The sequence below is a fragment of the Mesoplodon mirus genome (assembly GCF_964341445.2).
Source record: "Mesoplodon mirus genome assembly, chromosome: 7".
In the NCBI taxonomy this organism is placed as follows: Eukaryota; Metazoa; Chordata; class Mammalia; order Artiodactyla; family Ziphiidae; genus Mesoplodon; species Mesoplodon mirus.
In genome coordinates this window covers 58,566,380-58,580,245 of record NC_138983.1, presented here as the reverse complement: position 1 = coordinate 58,580,245, position 13,866 = coordinate 58,566,380, and the positions used below count along the sequence as shown (strand labels likewise).

Genomic DNA, 13,866 nt, shown 5'->3' with positions numbered 1-13,866 from the left:
TCACGGGCCCAGCCGCTCCGCGGCATATGGGATCCTCCCAGACCGGGGCACGAACCCGTATCCCCTGCATCGGCAGGCGGACTCTCAACCACTGCGCCACCAGGGAGGCCCAGTAGTATGATTTTTAAAAAGAAGAGGAAAAGAAGTATTTGTTGAGTGTTTACTTTCAACCAGGTATTGGCAGCAGGCCTTTTACATCCATTCTCATCTTCACAACTACAGGATGAAGGGGAAGTTATTCTATTTTGCCAAAGACAGAATGGAGGCTCAGAAAGGTTGGACTATTTATTCTCAGAGTTGTTCTTCCTCTTTATCTGGAAAGCCTCTTGGAGACAGGGAGCCTTTCGTTACTGCCTGTTCTCCTGCAAGGCACCTAGCACGCAGCTCTGCACGTGGTAGGCACTCAGAAAGTTTGTGATGAACGGATATTCTGTCTCAAGTCAGAGCTCCACGAGCAAGGCCAGGGAGCAGAAGCACCAGAGGGCGCCCACGAGTCCGCCCACCCGCCGGTCCCCAGAGCCCCGGCAAGATTCAGGACTGGGTGCGGCCCTTCTGTCCCAAGCAGTTGAGCGCCTCAGCGAGAAGAGGGTGCGAGGGGAGCCCCACGTCCTGACTCCGCCCCGCCCCCTCCCCAGAGCCCAGGCTCGCGGAGCCGCCGGGTGCGGAACGACGACACGACATCCTGTTTTTGGGGCCCGCGGCTCCGCCTGCGCCTCTGCTGATCTTGTCTTTCCCCGGGTGCTGACGCCAGCTCTCCTTCCCCCAGTCTCCGCACCCTTCCCAGGGGTCTGGGGCCTTCCCACTGCTGAATCACCGCCACCCCGCACTACCCCGGGGCTCGGGGCAGAGGTGGGGACTGCCCCAGCCGGACCTATTCTGGCCAACCCCCAGCCTGGGCCATCGCTCGATCCCTGGGCTTGACTGAAGGTACCAGGCCTAGGGGCGCCTGTTCACAGCATCTTACCGCAGGGGTTGGTGGGGGCGAGATAGGGGGAGGGGGGACAAAAGCCAAGCGCCTAGGCTAGGGCCTCTGCTGGGGTGGAGGTGGCAAGAAGGGGACTGGGAGGACTGACCTTAAGGGCCTCAGAGGTAAAGGGCTGGGGTGGGGGAGCCCAGTACCCGGCTGGGGATCCACCCGGTGGGGGCGACCGGGGCGGGGGGGGAACCGGCCGGCGGACTTCCTTGTCGAGCCCCGCCCCGCCCCGCCCCGCCGGCCGGCCCGCCCCCCCCACTTCCTCCGGCCTCCAGTTCTCACTTCCTTCTCCAGCCCCGACCCGCTGCCGCCGCCCACCAGCTCCCCCGCGGCGGGGAGGGCACCAGGTGAGGCTTGGCTCCGGCCGGCAGGCTGGGGGTCCGTGGGAGGGGAGCCTGGCCGGCCCCGGACTGGACGTGGCCGCGGGCCCGGGAAGTTTGGCTGCGGGAGGCCGCGGCGGGTGGTGCTCGGCTCGCTTCAAGTTGGGCGGGCGCGGCCGGCCGGGCGGGGCGGGGACGGGCCACTGCAAGCCGGCGGCGGTTCGGGGACGGTGGGTTCCTGTACCAAGGGCGGCGGTACCGGCCCCCGGGAGCCGCGAGGAACTCCTGAGGTCGGAGGGTCTCCCGCTCTGAGAGAAAAGTCTCTGAGTGGAAGAGCTTAGGGCTGGGAGATGGGACTCAGAGGTGGGGTGCCCCCAGCAGTTGCAGGGGGCTGTTACGAAGTGTGTTGAGAGGAAGGGGCCTCTGGGCTAGAGAAGGCGCTCCCTCTGCTTTGGCAGTTGTGACACTTGTGAGGTAGAGAGAGAGGCTGTCTGTTGCCTCTGAAGCCCGAGGCTGCGGAGAAAGAGCTCCTTCCCTGGAAGATCGAAGCCGGTCCAGACCCACAGCCGCAGCCTGCAACCTAAGGGTCCTCTGCGCTCAGGCGGAGGGTGGGGGAGCCCCCAGACCCCAATCCTTCTCTCTTTATGTCTGTTTTTCTGAGACCCAACTTCTCCATCCCTGGAACAGAGCAACAGGTATTTTAGTGAGCAGACATCGGCTGTGCCTAACTGCCTAGTGCTTTGTCTTTGCGGGGTAAACTGAGGAAGGAAGGGACCTGGTCTTGCCCTGTGACTAGAGGTGAAAGGACTCTTATTCAGAGGTACTGATAGTCCTTGAGGAGATGGCATCAGGAGAGCAGGACTTGAGGAGAGCAGGACTTGAGGAGAGCAGGACTGGTTTCAGGAGATGGAGAGAACAGGGCTTCTGGGAGGCAGCACGAGGCTCTAGCCTTGGAAGATGATCAGGAGCCATCTCCTGCTCTTCCCCCGTCCCCTTTATTAGTCCCTGAATTCTACATGTTCTCATTCTGTCTTCCTCCATTCCTTCTTCAGATTCTGTCAGACTTCAGACACGAACCCTCCGTCACCCTCTTCTTGCGTTCTCTTCCGTCCCTTTTCCCCCCCACAGTCATGCCTGGGCCCTTACCTCTCACCTACCCTGCTTCTCTGTCCATCTCTGTCCTCTCCCAGTGGCCTACCCCTCCCTTCCGTGCTCAGCTTCTGGCTCCTGCACACATATCCACCCTCTGTTTCTTCTATCTCCCCTCATTCCTCTGGATCCCTCTCTCTCCTTTCCCTTCTGCCACTTATCTCCAGCTTTGGGGAGGCTTTTCAGACCTCCCTAGTTCAGAGAGGCAGGCTGAAGACTCCCCTTGGTAGAGGTGATGAAAGGGCTGGAAAACCTCTGTATATGTGTATGTGCATGCAAGTGTCTGCGTGTCCACATCTTTATCTTTTGGAGACAAAATAACTGCCCTCAGCCTTGTGAGGGCCCAGAGCAGGGGAAGCCAGCAGAATGAAGGGAACCTGCAGTGGGTGAGCTTGTGGTTAGGTAGGAGGAAGCAGTCTGTAGCAGTCAGCGTATCAGGGTAGAGTGACACAGGAATAGGACTGGTGAGAGAGGCCGTGGGAAATCAAAATCCCCCGGACCCTTGGGTGCCTGATCAAGAGGCCAGGCCTGGAGGCTGGGGGACAGCCTAAAGGTCTCTGACTCCAGTGCTCACTGGTTCCAGCACCACCTGGTGGGGACAATGGGACCAGGTCAGCTAGGTATGATGGAAGGAAAGGGAGGAGTAAAGGCAGAATTCTGGAGGGAAGACTATAGCTGGTCTAAGTTCAGTATTAACTGTGGTAGTTCCAATTCGGGAAAAAAAGAAGGGTATGAGGCAAAGGTGTCTGCCCCCTCTTTTCTGCTGCCTTCCAAGGCCTTCCCAGGCCAGATTCCCACGTGCCCAGGGCTGCATCAAGGCCTTGGTGACCAGGAAGCTCTCTGGAGTTCTGCTCACCCCTCTGCCTTCACGCATCCTTAATATTCCCCCCTCACCTAGGACCCTAATTCCCTCTCTTTTGGGAATTTCTTCCAAGTCTAACTACAGTCCAGACTGGCTCTATAAGCTCTTGCTGTTCCCATTCTAGAGCTCCTTCTTTAAGCCTTTGGGATGCATGCTGAGAGATCCTACTTCTCTCTACCTCCTCAAGTCTACTCTATTCATTTCTGTCCACTAGAAGAAAAGAGAAGTGGAGGGGAGCAAGTGCTATTTTTTATGGGATTCTCAAGCACAGCTAGATTTAAGGACTATCCCTGTTCCCCATTCTGTCCTCTTCCCTTCTCACCGTTGTCCCTCTCCCATAGATTGTCCCTTCCTCCACACTCCTGTCTCTGCTACTCTGATTCTGGGAGGTACAGGGCGGGTTTGGCCCCAGCAGGAAATCCCAGGGACCTACATAAAAATCCCAGCTCAGGGAAGGATATGAATGCAAGGCACTTTCCCAGCATCAGGGCTCAGTAAAAAACCACCCAGGAGTCCTGACTCCCCACCTGCCAAACCAGTACTTATTTTAGATAACTGAGCAACCCACAGGACTCTTAAGGGTGAAGACAGGATGGATGAGACAGGGTTCTCCCAGGAAAGATCTGGCCCCACTGGAGGTTTGAGCTAATTGCATGAAATTCACTGCTGGAAAAATATAACCAGGGTGGGAGGAATCTAAGTGGGGAAATATTTTGTGGGGGGATGAGGGTGGGGGATATGTGCCTGCTCTATTCCTCAAGGGAGGCTGCCCTTGAGGTCTTCGCTAAAGAAATATGGTCAAGGTCTTGACATGAACAGAAGTGGCTGATACAAGATTGTCACAGATCCTGGTTGAGAATACGGAGAGTTGTTTCTGGCAAGGTGTTAAGGCAGATGAGGTGGCTGGTGTGAGCTTTTAGGGGGTAATAAGTAGGAAGATTTGAGAGGTTGTGGCTGGAGCGAGACAGTTGGGAAGATATAAGAATGAGGGTAGCAGGGCAACTGGGAAGAAGATGTGGTCCCAGACTGAAGACCCCTCTCCATACAGCGTATAGACCCGTTAGTGGTGAGGCTTGTAGGGTTCTGTGAAGAGGGAAACCAAAGACAAAGCCTGGGCCGCCTCCCCAGAACAGATCGGTTTTCCTGTCCAGGGTCCAGCTTCCTCTTTTGTCCTCATGTCATGGGGGGAGGGCATCTCCCCAGGAGCTGAGCCTAGAGGAGGCTCTCCTCGGCTAGTTCAGGGTGGCTGTCTGTCCAGTAATGTCAGTTCTAAGTCACGGATGCCCCGGCACGGACTAGGCATGAGGCCCTGGAAGCAAAACGGGCTCAGACGCCAACCTGGCCCCTTTGGCCCATTTCCTGAAGGGATAAACCATGGTAGGGTCATCCTGAATGAGGTCAGAGAGGTGGGCCCATTCCCAGGCTGGAGGTCAGGAGACTCAGGTCCTTGTCCTGGATTTGCTTGCAACCCTCTGTATAACCCTAGTCAGCTTTGTCTCTTGTGGCTCAGCTTCAAGATTAAGAAGTTGCCTATCAATACTTCCAAAGAGCATACAGAATACTGATAGCTCTGACTGTTTCCCTCAAGAGGCTCCTCATAGCTGTGCCCCTGACTCTGGGCCCAGCCTTGAACAGGTCTAAGTATCTGTCTGGGACAAGTACTGTGGCCCCTTTCCCCAAAGCACAAGAGAAGAGGGCAGAGAGTGTCAAGGATTTTGCCAGGGCTCAGCAATGTGGGGGGTACCCGGTGCCCTGCTCCAGCTTTGCCTCAACTGACAGTGGAAAATAGATGCCGGAGTTTCCTCCCTGATGTTTTTTTCCCTTGTGGAAACCCCCTCAGATCTGGGGCGGGGTTGAGGGGACTGGGCAGCCCTGGGTCTCTCTGTGGGTATTTTCAGGTGGGGGAGGCAGGATTGGGAGGGTGGCACTTCTGTACAGCCTCGTGTGAAATGAGCAAAGGCAAAGGAAGTGCCACTTCACGGGCCTTTCATGGGGCCCCAGGACTGCTGAGCTGCTGTTAGGTGGGGAGGAGGAGGGCAGGAGGAAGCAAGTGTTTGGCCTTCCTCTGTGCTGCCTGGTCGGGGAGGGGCAGCCGTCTCAGCTCCCCCAGCCAGAGCTGCCCTAACCCTGGGACGTACTGTGTGTGGAGCATCCCAGGTGCTGGGACACCGAGAGAAGAAGGAAGGGAACTGGGACTGAGTGAAAGGGTCCCAGCCTCCCACAGCCCTCCCAGCTATAGCTGTCTTGTTTCCTCCTCCTCTCCAGTTCCTAGTGGGTCAAGTCAACTCGCCCCGTCTCTTACCCTATCCGTGGAGTGCAGGATCCTCTGCAGGGGCTGAAGGGTGGAGAATGGCAAGAGGTGGAGAATTCTCCAGTGTGAATTTTTTTTAAGGCTGGGAACTAGGCTGTCTTGGGTTCTGCCCCTGCTAATGGGAGAAGGGGAAGAAAAAGAGAGACTCAGCCCTTGGCCTGGTCCCAGCCCCACACTGACCTCATGTCTCCCCCAGCTTCCTCCTCCTAGCCCAGCTGCAGCCCCTTTGAGCCTCTTCGTACCATCTCTCCTCCACTCCTCCCTTCAAAACAAACAGACAGACTGGCAGAGCTTCTGAAGCTGTTTCTAACACTGACCATGACCATGACCATGACCCTGACCCTGGCCTCATCCTTGACCAATCCTGGTCTTCGGATATTCCCAATCCTTAGCCTCATCAGGACCACTTTTCCTACGCATCTTCCTCATCACCACTGGGCTAGAGCTATGCCTGCTCCACCCCTCTCACCCTTGCAGTTGAGGACAAGGCAATCTAGCCAAAGTGTTCATTACTCTAAATTGTACTCCTCAGGGGGAGGAAGTTAGTTACCTTCATCTGCTGTCTCCTGGGCATGGAGGCTCTTCCTCGTTTCCAGAGTCAAAATCTGAATTGATGAGGGAGGAGATGTGTGTCCGTCTGCAGCTTTTGCTCAGCTCTCTGCTGGGCTTCTGGAAGTAAGCAGGACAGATTTCCCTCCTCATGAGGCATCCTGTTAAGTTCAGCACAGGGAACCATAATAACCGTGCTGGGGAAGGTAGGGCAGAAGAAGGGGTGGCTGTGGTGTCCCGGAGCAGCTGGGGAGTGGAGCTGGGCCCTGAAGGACTGGGAGGCTGTGGGGTAGGGTGAGGGGGGGGGGCAGGAAGCAGAATTCCAGGAAGAGGAGCTCCCATGTGCAAAGACATGAAGGACAGATTGAGTTCATTCAGCTTTTTACTGACAGCCACTGTGTGCTGTGCTCAGCCTGGGGAGACAGATCAGCCGGGACCTTGCCCTCTAGGTCCTCCCAGTCTAGTGACAAGAGATAAGATTCAGATCAGCTTCCACGTGACTAAGATAATGCACCTGTGAGAAAATGGGACCAGACCTTGGATGGGATAAGTCTTTTGTGACTTGGGTGATTTACAAAACTTCCCTGAAGGAGGTGGCAATGGTGCTTGGCGCTGGAGGACCAACTGGGGGATCCTTTGAGGCAACTGAGTCTTCTGAGCTGCTGGGTGGGGGGTTGAAGGATGGAAATGGGGGAGAAATACTGGATTCCCACCCGGACAGTGAATATGGCTGCTTGATGTGTTTTGGGAAAGAGAACGTAGAGGCTGCTTGTAGAGAGGATCAGGGTGATGTGGCCAGAGCTTAGGATCAGAATACCCAGAGTGATGGATTATAGTCAGAATGAGTTTCAGCGAGGGTTGCAGAAGGGGATCCCCCATGTCAGGGAGGCAGATTAGAAGGCTGTAGTAAGTTCCCGTTGCCTCCACACTCCCCCATCTCTTCGGGCCTATTCCTCCCCTCCTCCACTCCCAGTTGGGACACTTCCCCTGCTATTATGGCCACAGAGATCTGGCAATCAGGAGATCTGGCAATCAGGCAATCCACTGCTTCCTTTTCCTCCCCCATTCTGGGCCTGCCTGGGCCACACCCAAGACCAGGCCCCACTATGTACAAGCTGGGCTCTGGGGACTACACTCAGACAGGGTGAGCCCCATGGGCTGTGCTCCCTGCGGCAGCCAGGTCCAGCTGCTACTGGGAGGAAAGCTTTTCCTATCCCAGTCAAAGCTTTTGGCTGCCATTGCTGTCCAAAAAGATTCAGCATTGCAGTTTTGACTGGGGGGGTATCAGTCCAGTTCTGGGCTTCTGACCTGTCTATCCAGATCTCAGTAACACGGACAGAAGCAAGCAGGTCAGAAACTCTATACTTAGCTTTTCTGTAGGGGAGTCGAGAAGCTCAAGCTTCAGTATTGGTCGGGGTTGGGGGGGCATCCACAAGCTAAGGAACTTATGGATGACTACTGGAGAAGGAGAGTCACACAGACCCAATGAAGGATGTAAACGGTGGCCATACTGTGGAAGCTCAAAGAAAGGAGAATTCAGTAGCCTCGTGGGACCATGAGACCAGCTAGGCCTTGAGTCAGGAAGATTTGAGAGGGGAGGAGGAATGGCAGAGAGAACAACAAGAGTAAAAGTTCAGAGGCCAGAATGATCCTGGCTTCTTTACACAGGACAATGTAGACCCCTCTGGAGCAGGGAGCTACATTGCAAGCACCTGCTTTATATATATACATTGTGCATTAACTCACTTCATCCGTATAACAACCTTATAAGGTTGGTACTATTACCTAGCTCATCGTGGCAGAACTAGGATTTAAACCCAGGTCTATCTGACTCCAAAACCCCTGCCAGATTATGAAGAATTCTGAATGCCAAGGTGAAGGACCAGGCATGATCTGAATTAAGCTGGGAATCGAAAGCCAGAACAAGTCATTGTAATATGGTTAATACTATACCAATCTGCAAATATTATTTATTTACTAAACAAAAGTTCTTTTCTTTCTTTCTTTCTTTTTTTTTTTTTTTTGCGGTACGCGGGCCTCTCACTGTTGTGGCCTCTCCCGTTGCAGAGCACAGGCTCCGGAAGCGCAGGCTCAGTGGCCATGGCTCACGGGCCCAGCCGCTCTGCGGCATGTGGGATCTTCCCGGACCGGGGCACGAACCCATGTCCCCTGCATCGGCAGGCGGACTCTCAACCACTGCGCCACCAGGGAAAGCCTCTTTTCTTTAAAAAAAAAAAGGGGGGGGGACTTGGTTAATAAGCCACAGTCGATCCCCAACCCTAGGCAAGCCACTCTCCTTGTGTGGCCCCCTGCAGCATTGACCGTCCCTTTTTCCTACGTGGTACAGGCTAGACCCTACCTTTTAGCATGTGCCCTCCTTAAATGAGCTGTGGGAACTTACTTGACCCAGTTCAGGCCATAGGATTTCAGAGAAAAGAGTTGTCCTGGGAGAGAGGATAAGGGTCCAAACTAGACCTGAAGAGGGAGAATTGGGCTGCCGCTACCACTCAGACACCTGCATATTCAATGATTCCTGCCTCTTGGTATGAAAGACTTTGCTTTTGCCACCTTCTCTGTGCACCCCACTTCCGAATTTATAAAGCACATTCATTCCTGTGCTCAGGATCTTCACTGCTGTCATTTGAGAGAGGGAGGGCGAGTTTTATCATGCCTGTTGTACAGATGAAGAAACTGAGGTTCCAGGAAGGGAAGTGACTTACTTGCTTAAGGTCACAAAGTCAGCTGCTAAGGGGTAACTTGGAGGCTCCGTGACACATTGAGGAAAACATAGGACTTTGGATTGCAAAACTGGGGTCTGTGTTAGCTCCCGTGCTGACTAGCTGTGTGACGTTGGGTTATTTTAACTGCTCTGGGTTTGTTTCCTTACCTGTAAATAGGAATAGTACCAGTGAGTTGTTATAAGGATCAAAAAAATGTAATATGATCTATATTGTGATCTATAAAGGGTTGTACCTTGTGAGGGCTTTTAATCAAGTGGCAGAGTGGGCAGGTGAACCCAGGAGGTCAGATTCAGGTGCAGGTGCTCTTGGCCCTCTACTATACTGCCTCTGCCCTGCTTGTTTCTGGACACTACCTCACTCGTGATCCTTTTCCGGTGTCAGCCCCTGTTCCCTTGCCAGCCCGGAAGCTTCCCTCTCCCTCCTCGCTCCTTTGAGGGCTGATTTACTGATTGCTGGTTGATAAGCCCTCCCTAGAAAGCTGCCTGGAGCCAGCTGTACTTGTAGTCTCTTGGGCCTTGTGACTGCCGGCCAGAGTTCCCTCCTTGCCTTCCTGCCTGGGCCAGCCCAGTGCTGGGCTTGAGGGGGAAGAGTTCCCCGTCACACTGCCATGCCCACTCCCCTGCTTTGTGTGGAACTGAGGATTTACAGGCCTAGGAGTTGTGCTTTCGAGATGCTGGGGTCTCCTAGAAAATCCAGTGGACACAAGTAATGGCACCAACACCCGCCACCCCAAGATGCTGTCTCTTCTCCCCCAAGGAAGAAGCCACAGAATCCTGAGATGAATGTGGCCTGACTTGCCCCCACGTGCCGAGGTCTTAACGCACTTGCTGACTGATCAGCCCTCCCACCCGCATCCCGTGCGGGCCTTTCCTATCCCCATCGTCCTATCTCCTGCTCCCAGATTCCTTAATGTCTCATCTCATCCACTTAGTACCCTTGCACAGGCTTTTTTCTCTCCAGTTCATGGATTGGGAAACTGAGTCTCAGAGAGGGTAAGTGCCTCATGCTTGGTTACAGTGAGTCAGCAGCAGAGCAGAGCTGGGGCTAGGACTTAGGTTAGTTCTCTTGACTCCCAATCCCAAATTCTCTACTGCCCTAGAGGGTCCTTATTTTCTTCCTGGATCCATACCCCAGGGCTCTCTATCCTCTCTCCTGAGGTTGAACACACACACTTATTCATGCAAATAAGATGAAAATATTTTTATTGTGAACCAGAGAGGCAACCTCATAGAATGAACTCATTTCCCTCCCAGCTGGTCCCAGGGGAGGCTGGGGCCTGGGAGGGAGCTGGGACCAAGCCCTGGATCCTATGCAGGTTCCACACCATGGAGTTCCTTTTCCACTTCCCAGTGGCGGATTCCCCCTCCCCCTCCCAATGTGATTTTTGAGGCTTTGGAACCAGTGGTTGAGAGGTCAGGCTGGCGGGTAAGGGGTTGTCAGACCAGGGTGCAGTCTTGCTGTGTATAAAGTGAAATGGAGAAAATGGGCCAGTGGTGAAGGTGCTTGGGTGGAGTGGGGGATACTTAAGAGATATGGGTGTGTCTGAAACAGGACTGTCCCCTCCCAGGGAGCAGGGGCCTGGTCGTGAGAGAGCAGCAGGGAAAGGAAGTCACATACTAGCTAGAAAAAGTCCCCCATGGCTGAGAGGAAGTAGCCAATTAGAGGAGGACCCTTGCCACAGCAGTATAAATAATCACGGGGTTTCCGGAAGCTCTGTTCTTTTCCACAACTCAGAAGAGCAGTTCCTCACCTGAAGGCCCTGTGAGCTGCCCAGGTGACCAGGGTGATGGCTGGAGCTAGGACTCCTCTGAAACTCACCCCACTGATAATTACAGCAGCTTATTTATTTGACACTTCCTGTGTGCCACACCTCATGCCAAACACTTTCTACATGTTAGCTCATTTCATCCTCTGACCAACTGTAACCCAACAGGCAAGATTATCCCCATCTTACAGATGAGAAAATTTGAGGCTCAGGAAACTTAAATATGTTGCCCGAGATCATACATGACTAGTTGGTGGAGCTGTGATTAGAATCCCTGACCGGTCTGATTCCAGCATGTCTTCTCAGTGGTAGTGCTTTAATGGCACTGTGTTCTCTACCCAAGAGTCTGGAAGCCCCTCAAGTTCTTCAGAGGCACAGCCCATGGTCTCAGGAAAGGGACAGAAGATTAAGGGGAAAATGAAGTTTTTGTCTTACTCTTCTGTTCATCCCTTTTGGCTGGGCTTGGAGGATCTGCCTCACCCTACCTTGAGAGAAGATGCAGAAGGGAGCCACAGCCTTTGCCTCATTCATCATTACACACACAGATTCCAGACCAAATTCCAGCCCTGGCTCGGTCTCCAGGGTTCTCCTACACTGAGTTGCCAGCCTGGGTATGTGTGGCCAGATAGGGTTTCCCATGCTTCCAAGAACGATGGGGTAAGCTCTCCCTCCTTTTCCCCATCCCCAGGGTACCCTGGATTGAGACAGGGCAACTGTCTAGAGAATTGTGCCCCTACTCAGCAGGTTTCTCATTGCACCTTTTGGTTTGCGTTCAGTAGCCAAGATGTCAGGTTTGGAGTTGAAGCATCAGTGCACTAGGCAGGGTGGGCCCTGAGTTGGGAGAGGCTCCGCCTATGGCTGCATCTCAGAGTGACCTGGGACAGCTGCCTTGTGCTAGAAGCCCTCTCCAGTCTACTCGGTGGGAGGGGTCCATATCTGACAGAGGATCTGGTAGATCCCTACACATGCGCACCCTCCTTTTGTGTCTATACTTCCTGGAGGAAAAATAAAAGTAGCTAATACTTATTGAATGCTTATTATGACCAGGCACTGTTCTAAATGCTTTACATGAGTTAACTCATATAATCCTCACAACAACCCAATGAAGTAGGTATTGTTTTATCCCCATTTTACAGATTAGAAAAATAAGACATAGGTTAAGTAATTTGTCCAGGGTCATACATCTAGGAGATAGGAGAACCAGATTTTGACCTTTGTCAGTCTGGCATCAGAACGTATGTGCTTCACATAATATGTTACACCTTAGTGCCAGCTTCTTTATCCCTGAGCATCTTTGTGTGGTCTCAGGGCCTGTCTCCCATTTCGTGTCTGTCTCTCTGAGGTCTGTCTTGATGGGACTGCAGGATGGTGTTCAGGTTAAAAGAACTGGAGCTGGTTTCCCTCTGTATGCCCCCATCCTTTCTTCCCAGTGGATAGAGTCCTCCCTAACCAAGAGTATCCCTCTCATCTGTCCATAGGTCACTGCATCCAGAGGGGCCCAGAAGGGGAAGGAGGCATAGCCTCCACCGCAGCAGCTGCACCCACCATGCAGAGCATCAAGTGTGTGGTGGTGGGCGATGGGGCTGTGGGCAAGACGTGCCTGCTCATCTGCTACACAACCAACGCCTTTCCCAAGGAGTACATCCCCACAGTGTTCGACAATTACAGCGCCCAGAGTGCCGTTGACGGGCGCACGGTGAACCTGAACCTGTGGGACACAGCGGGCCAGGAGGAGTACGACCGCCTCCGCACACTCTCCTACCCTCAGACCAACGTGTTTGTCATCTGTTTCTCCATTGCCAGCCCGCCCTCCTATGAGAATGTGCGGCACAAGTGGCATCCAGAGGTGTGCCACCACTGCCCCGACGTGCCCATCCTCCTGGTGGGCACCAAGAAGGACCTGAGAGCCCAGCCTGACACCCTGCGGCGCCTGAAGGAGCAGGGCCAGGCACCCATCACACCGCAGCAGGGCCAGGCGCTGGCCAAGCAGATCCACGCTGTGCGCTACCTCGAGTGCTCAGCCCTGCAGCAGGACGGCGTCAAGGAAGTGTTTGCCGAGGCTGTCCGGGCCGTGCTCAACCCCACGCCCGTCAAACGTGGGCGGTCCTGCGTCCTCTTGTGACCCTGGCACTCAGCTTGGAGGCTGCCCCTGCCCCGCCACCAGTTGTGCCTTTGTGCCTTGGCGCCTTGTCTGCCCCCAGCTGTGCCTTAAGGACTAATTCTGGCACCCCTTGCCAAGGAGGCTTGCCGAATGCCTTTTTCTCCTTGAGGAGGCCCATGGGGAAAGGGGCTTTGGGCCCTGCCCCACTCTGCTTGGGAACACCAGGTATGCTCAAGAGCTCACCCAGGCCAAGGTCGGACCCCTCCCCAAGAAGCCAACCCAGTGCCTCCTCCCCACGTTCCCCTACTGACCAGTTGATCCAGCTTTCCACACAGATATTGCTGCCTGTTGTGGTGCCTTCTCTCAGGTTAGGAGCTCTCAGCCATCCCTAACCTCTCCCTCGCTGCTCTTCAAATTGCCCCCCACCCCCCAAGATGCTCTCTCCCCTCCCCAGAGAAGGAGCCACAGACTCCTAGGAAGCTGAATGTGCCCTAACCTACCCCCATGTGCCCAGGCCTTACGCATCCGCTGACTGACTCGGCCCCACCCCCACCCGCTCTGGGCTCCTGGGGGCCCCTCCTACCCCCATCAGCATCAATAAAACCTCCTGTCTCCAGTGGTGCTGGCTCCTCCCTGTGTGCTGGGCATGGGGGGGTTGGGCAGGGGCCGGGCATGGGCTAGGGCTCCCCAGAGACTGGGAGCCTTTTGTTTCCTGCAAGAGGGGACAGGGGACAATAGGCTTCATTGTGGTCCCCCCACCCCCCAATTTCCCTAACAAAGCTCTGGGCTCCCTTGGAGGGGCCAGTCTTGTTCTGGGGCCCAGCCACATATTCTGTAGTAGACTGGGATGCAAAGCATGAGGAAAAACTTCCTGATCTGGGACTCAGAAAGGGAGGGGTTGAGAGCCATCAGCCTGCTAGGTAGGTGCTCTCACAGTCGTGCATCTCAGAGCTGTCCCCTTATACCCTCAAGGGGACAATTCTTTACTGACAGAGTTGGGGCTGGAACTCAGGCCATCGCCTCAACCTAAGACTCTCCCAGGTAGCCCAGCTTCCAGACCTGGAGTCATTACAGGGATAGCTCAGTCACTCCTGC

The 13,866-nt window shown here is 54.5% G+C and overlaps 1 protein-coding gene across 3 annotated transcripts; it reads left to right on the top strand.

The window, feature by feature from the left end:
• Nucleotides 1–537: 537 nt before the first annotated feature.
• Nucleotides 538–13,387, top strand: RHOG (ras homolog family member G). Of its 3 annotated transcripts, none has more exons than XM_082626955.1 (2): nt 538–927; nt 12,149–13,387. In XM_082626955.1, exon 2 carries the CDS (start codon nt 12,217–12,219, stop codon nt 12,790–12,792), a length of 576 nt encoding a protein of 191 aa, XP_082483081.1. In that variant the 5' UTR covers nt 538–927; nt 12,149–12,216; the 3' UTR covers nt 12,793–13,387. The 3 variants fall into 3 exon arrangements, with proteins under 3 accessions (XP_082483081.1, XP_082483080.1, XP_082483082.1); XM_082626954.1 differs by lacking the exon at nt 538–927 and adding an exon at nt 1,200–1,320; XM_082626956.1 differs by lacking the exon at nt 538–927 and adding an exon at nt 1,750–1,988.
• Nucleotides 13,388–13,866: the final 479 nt, after the last annotated feature.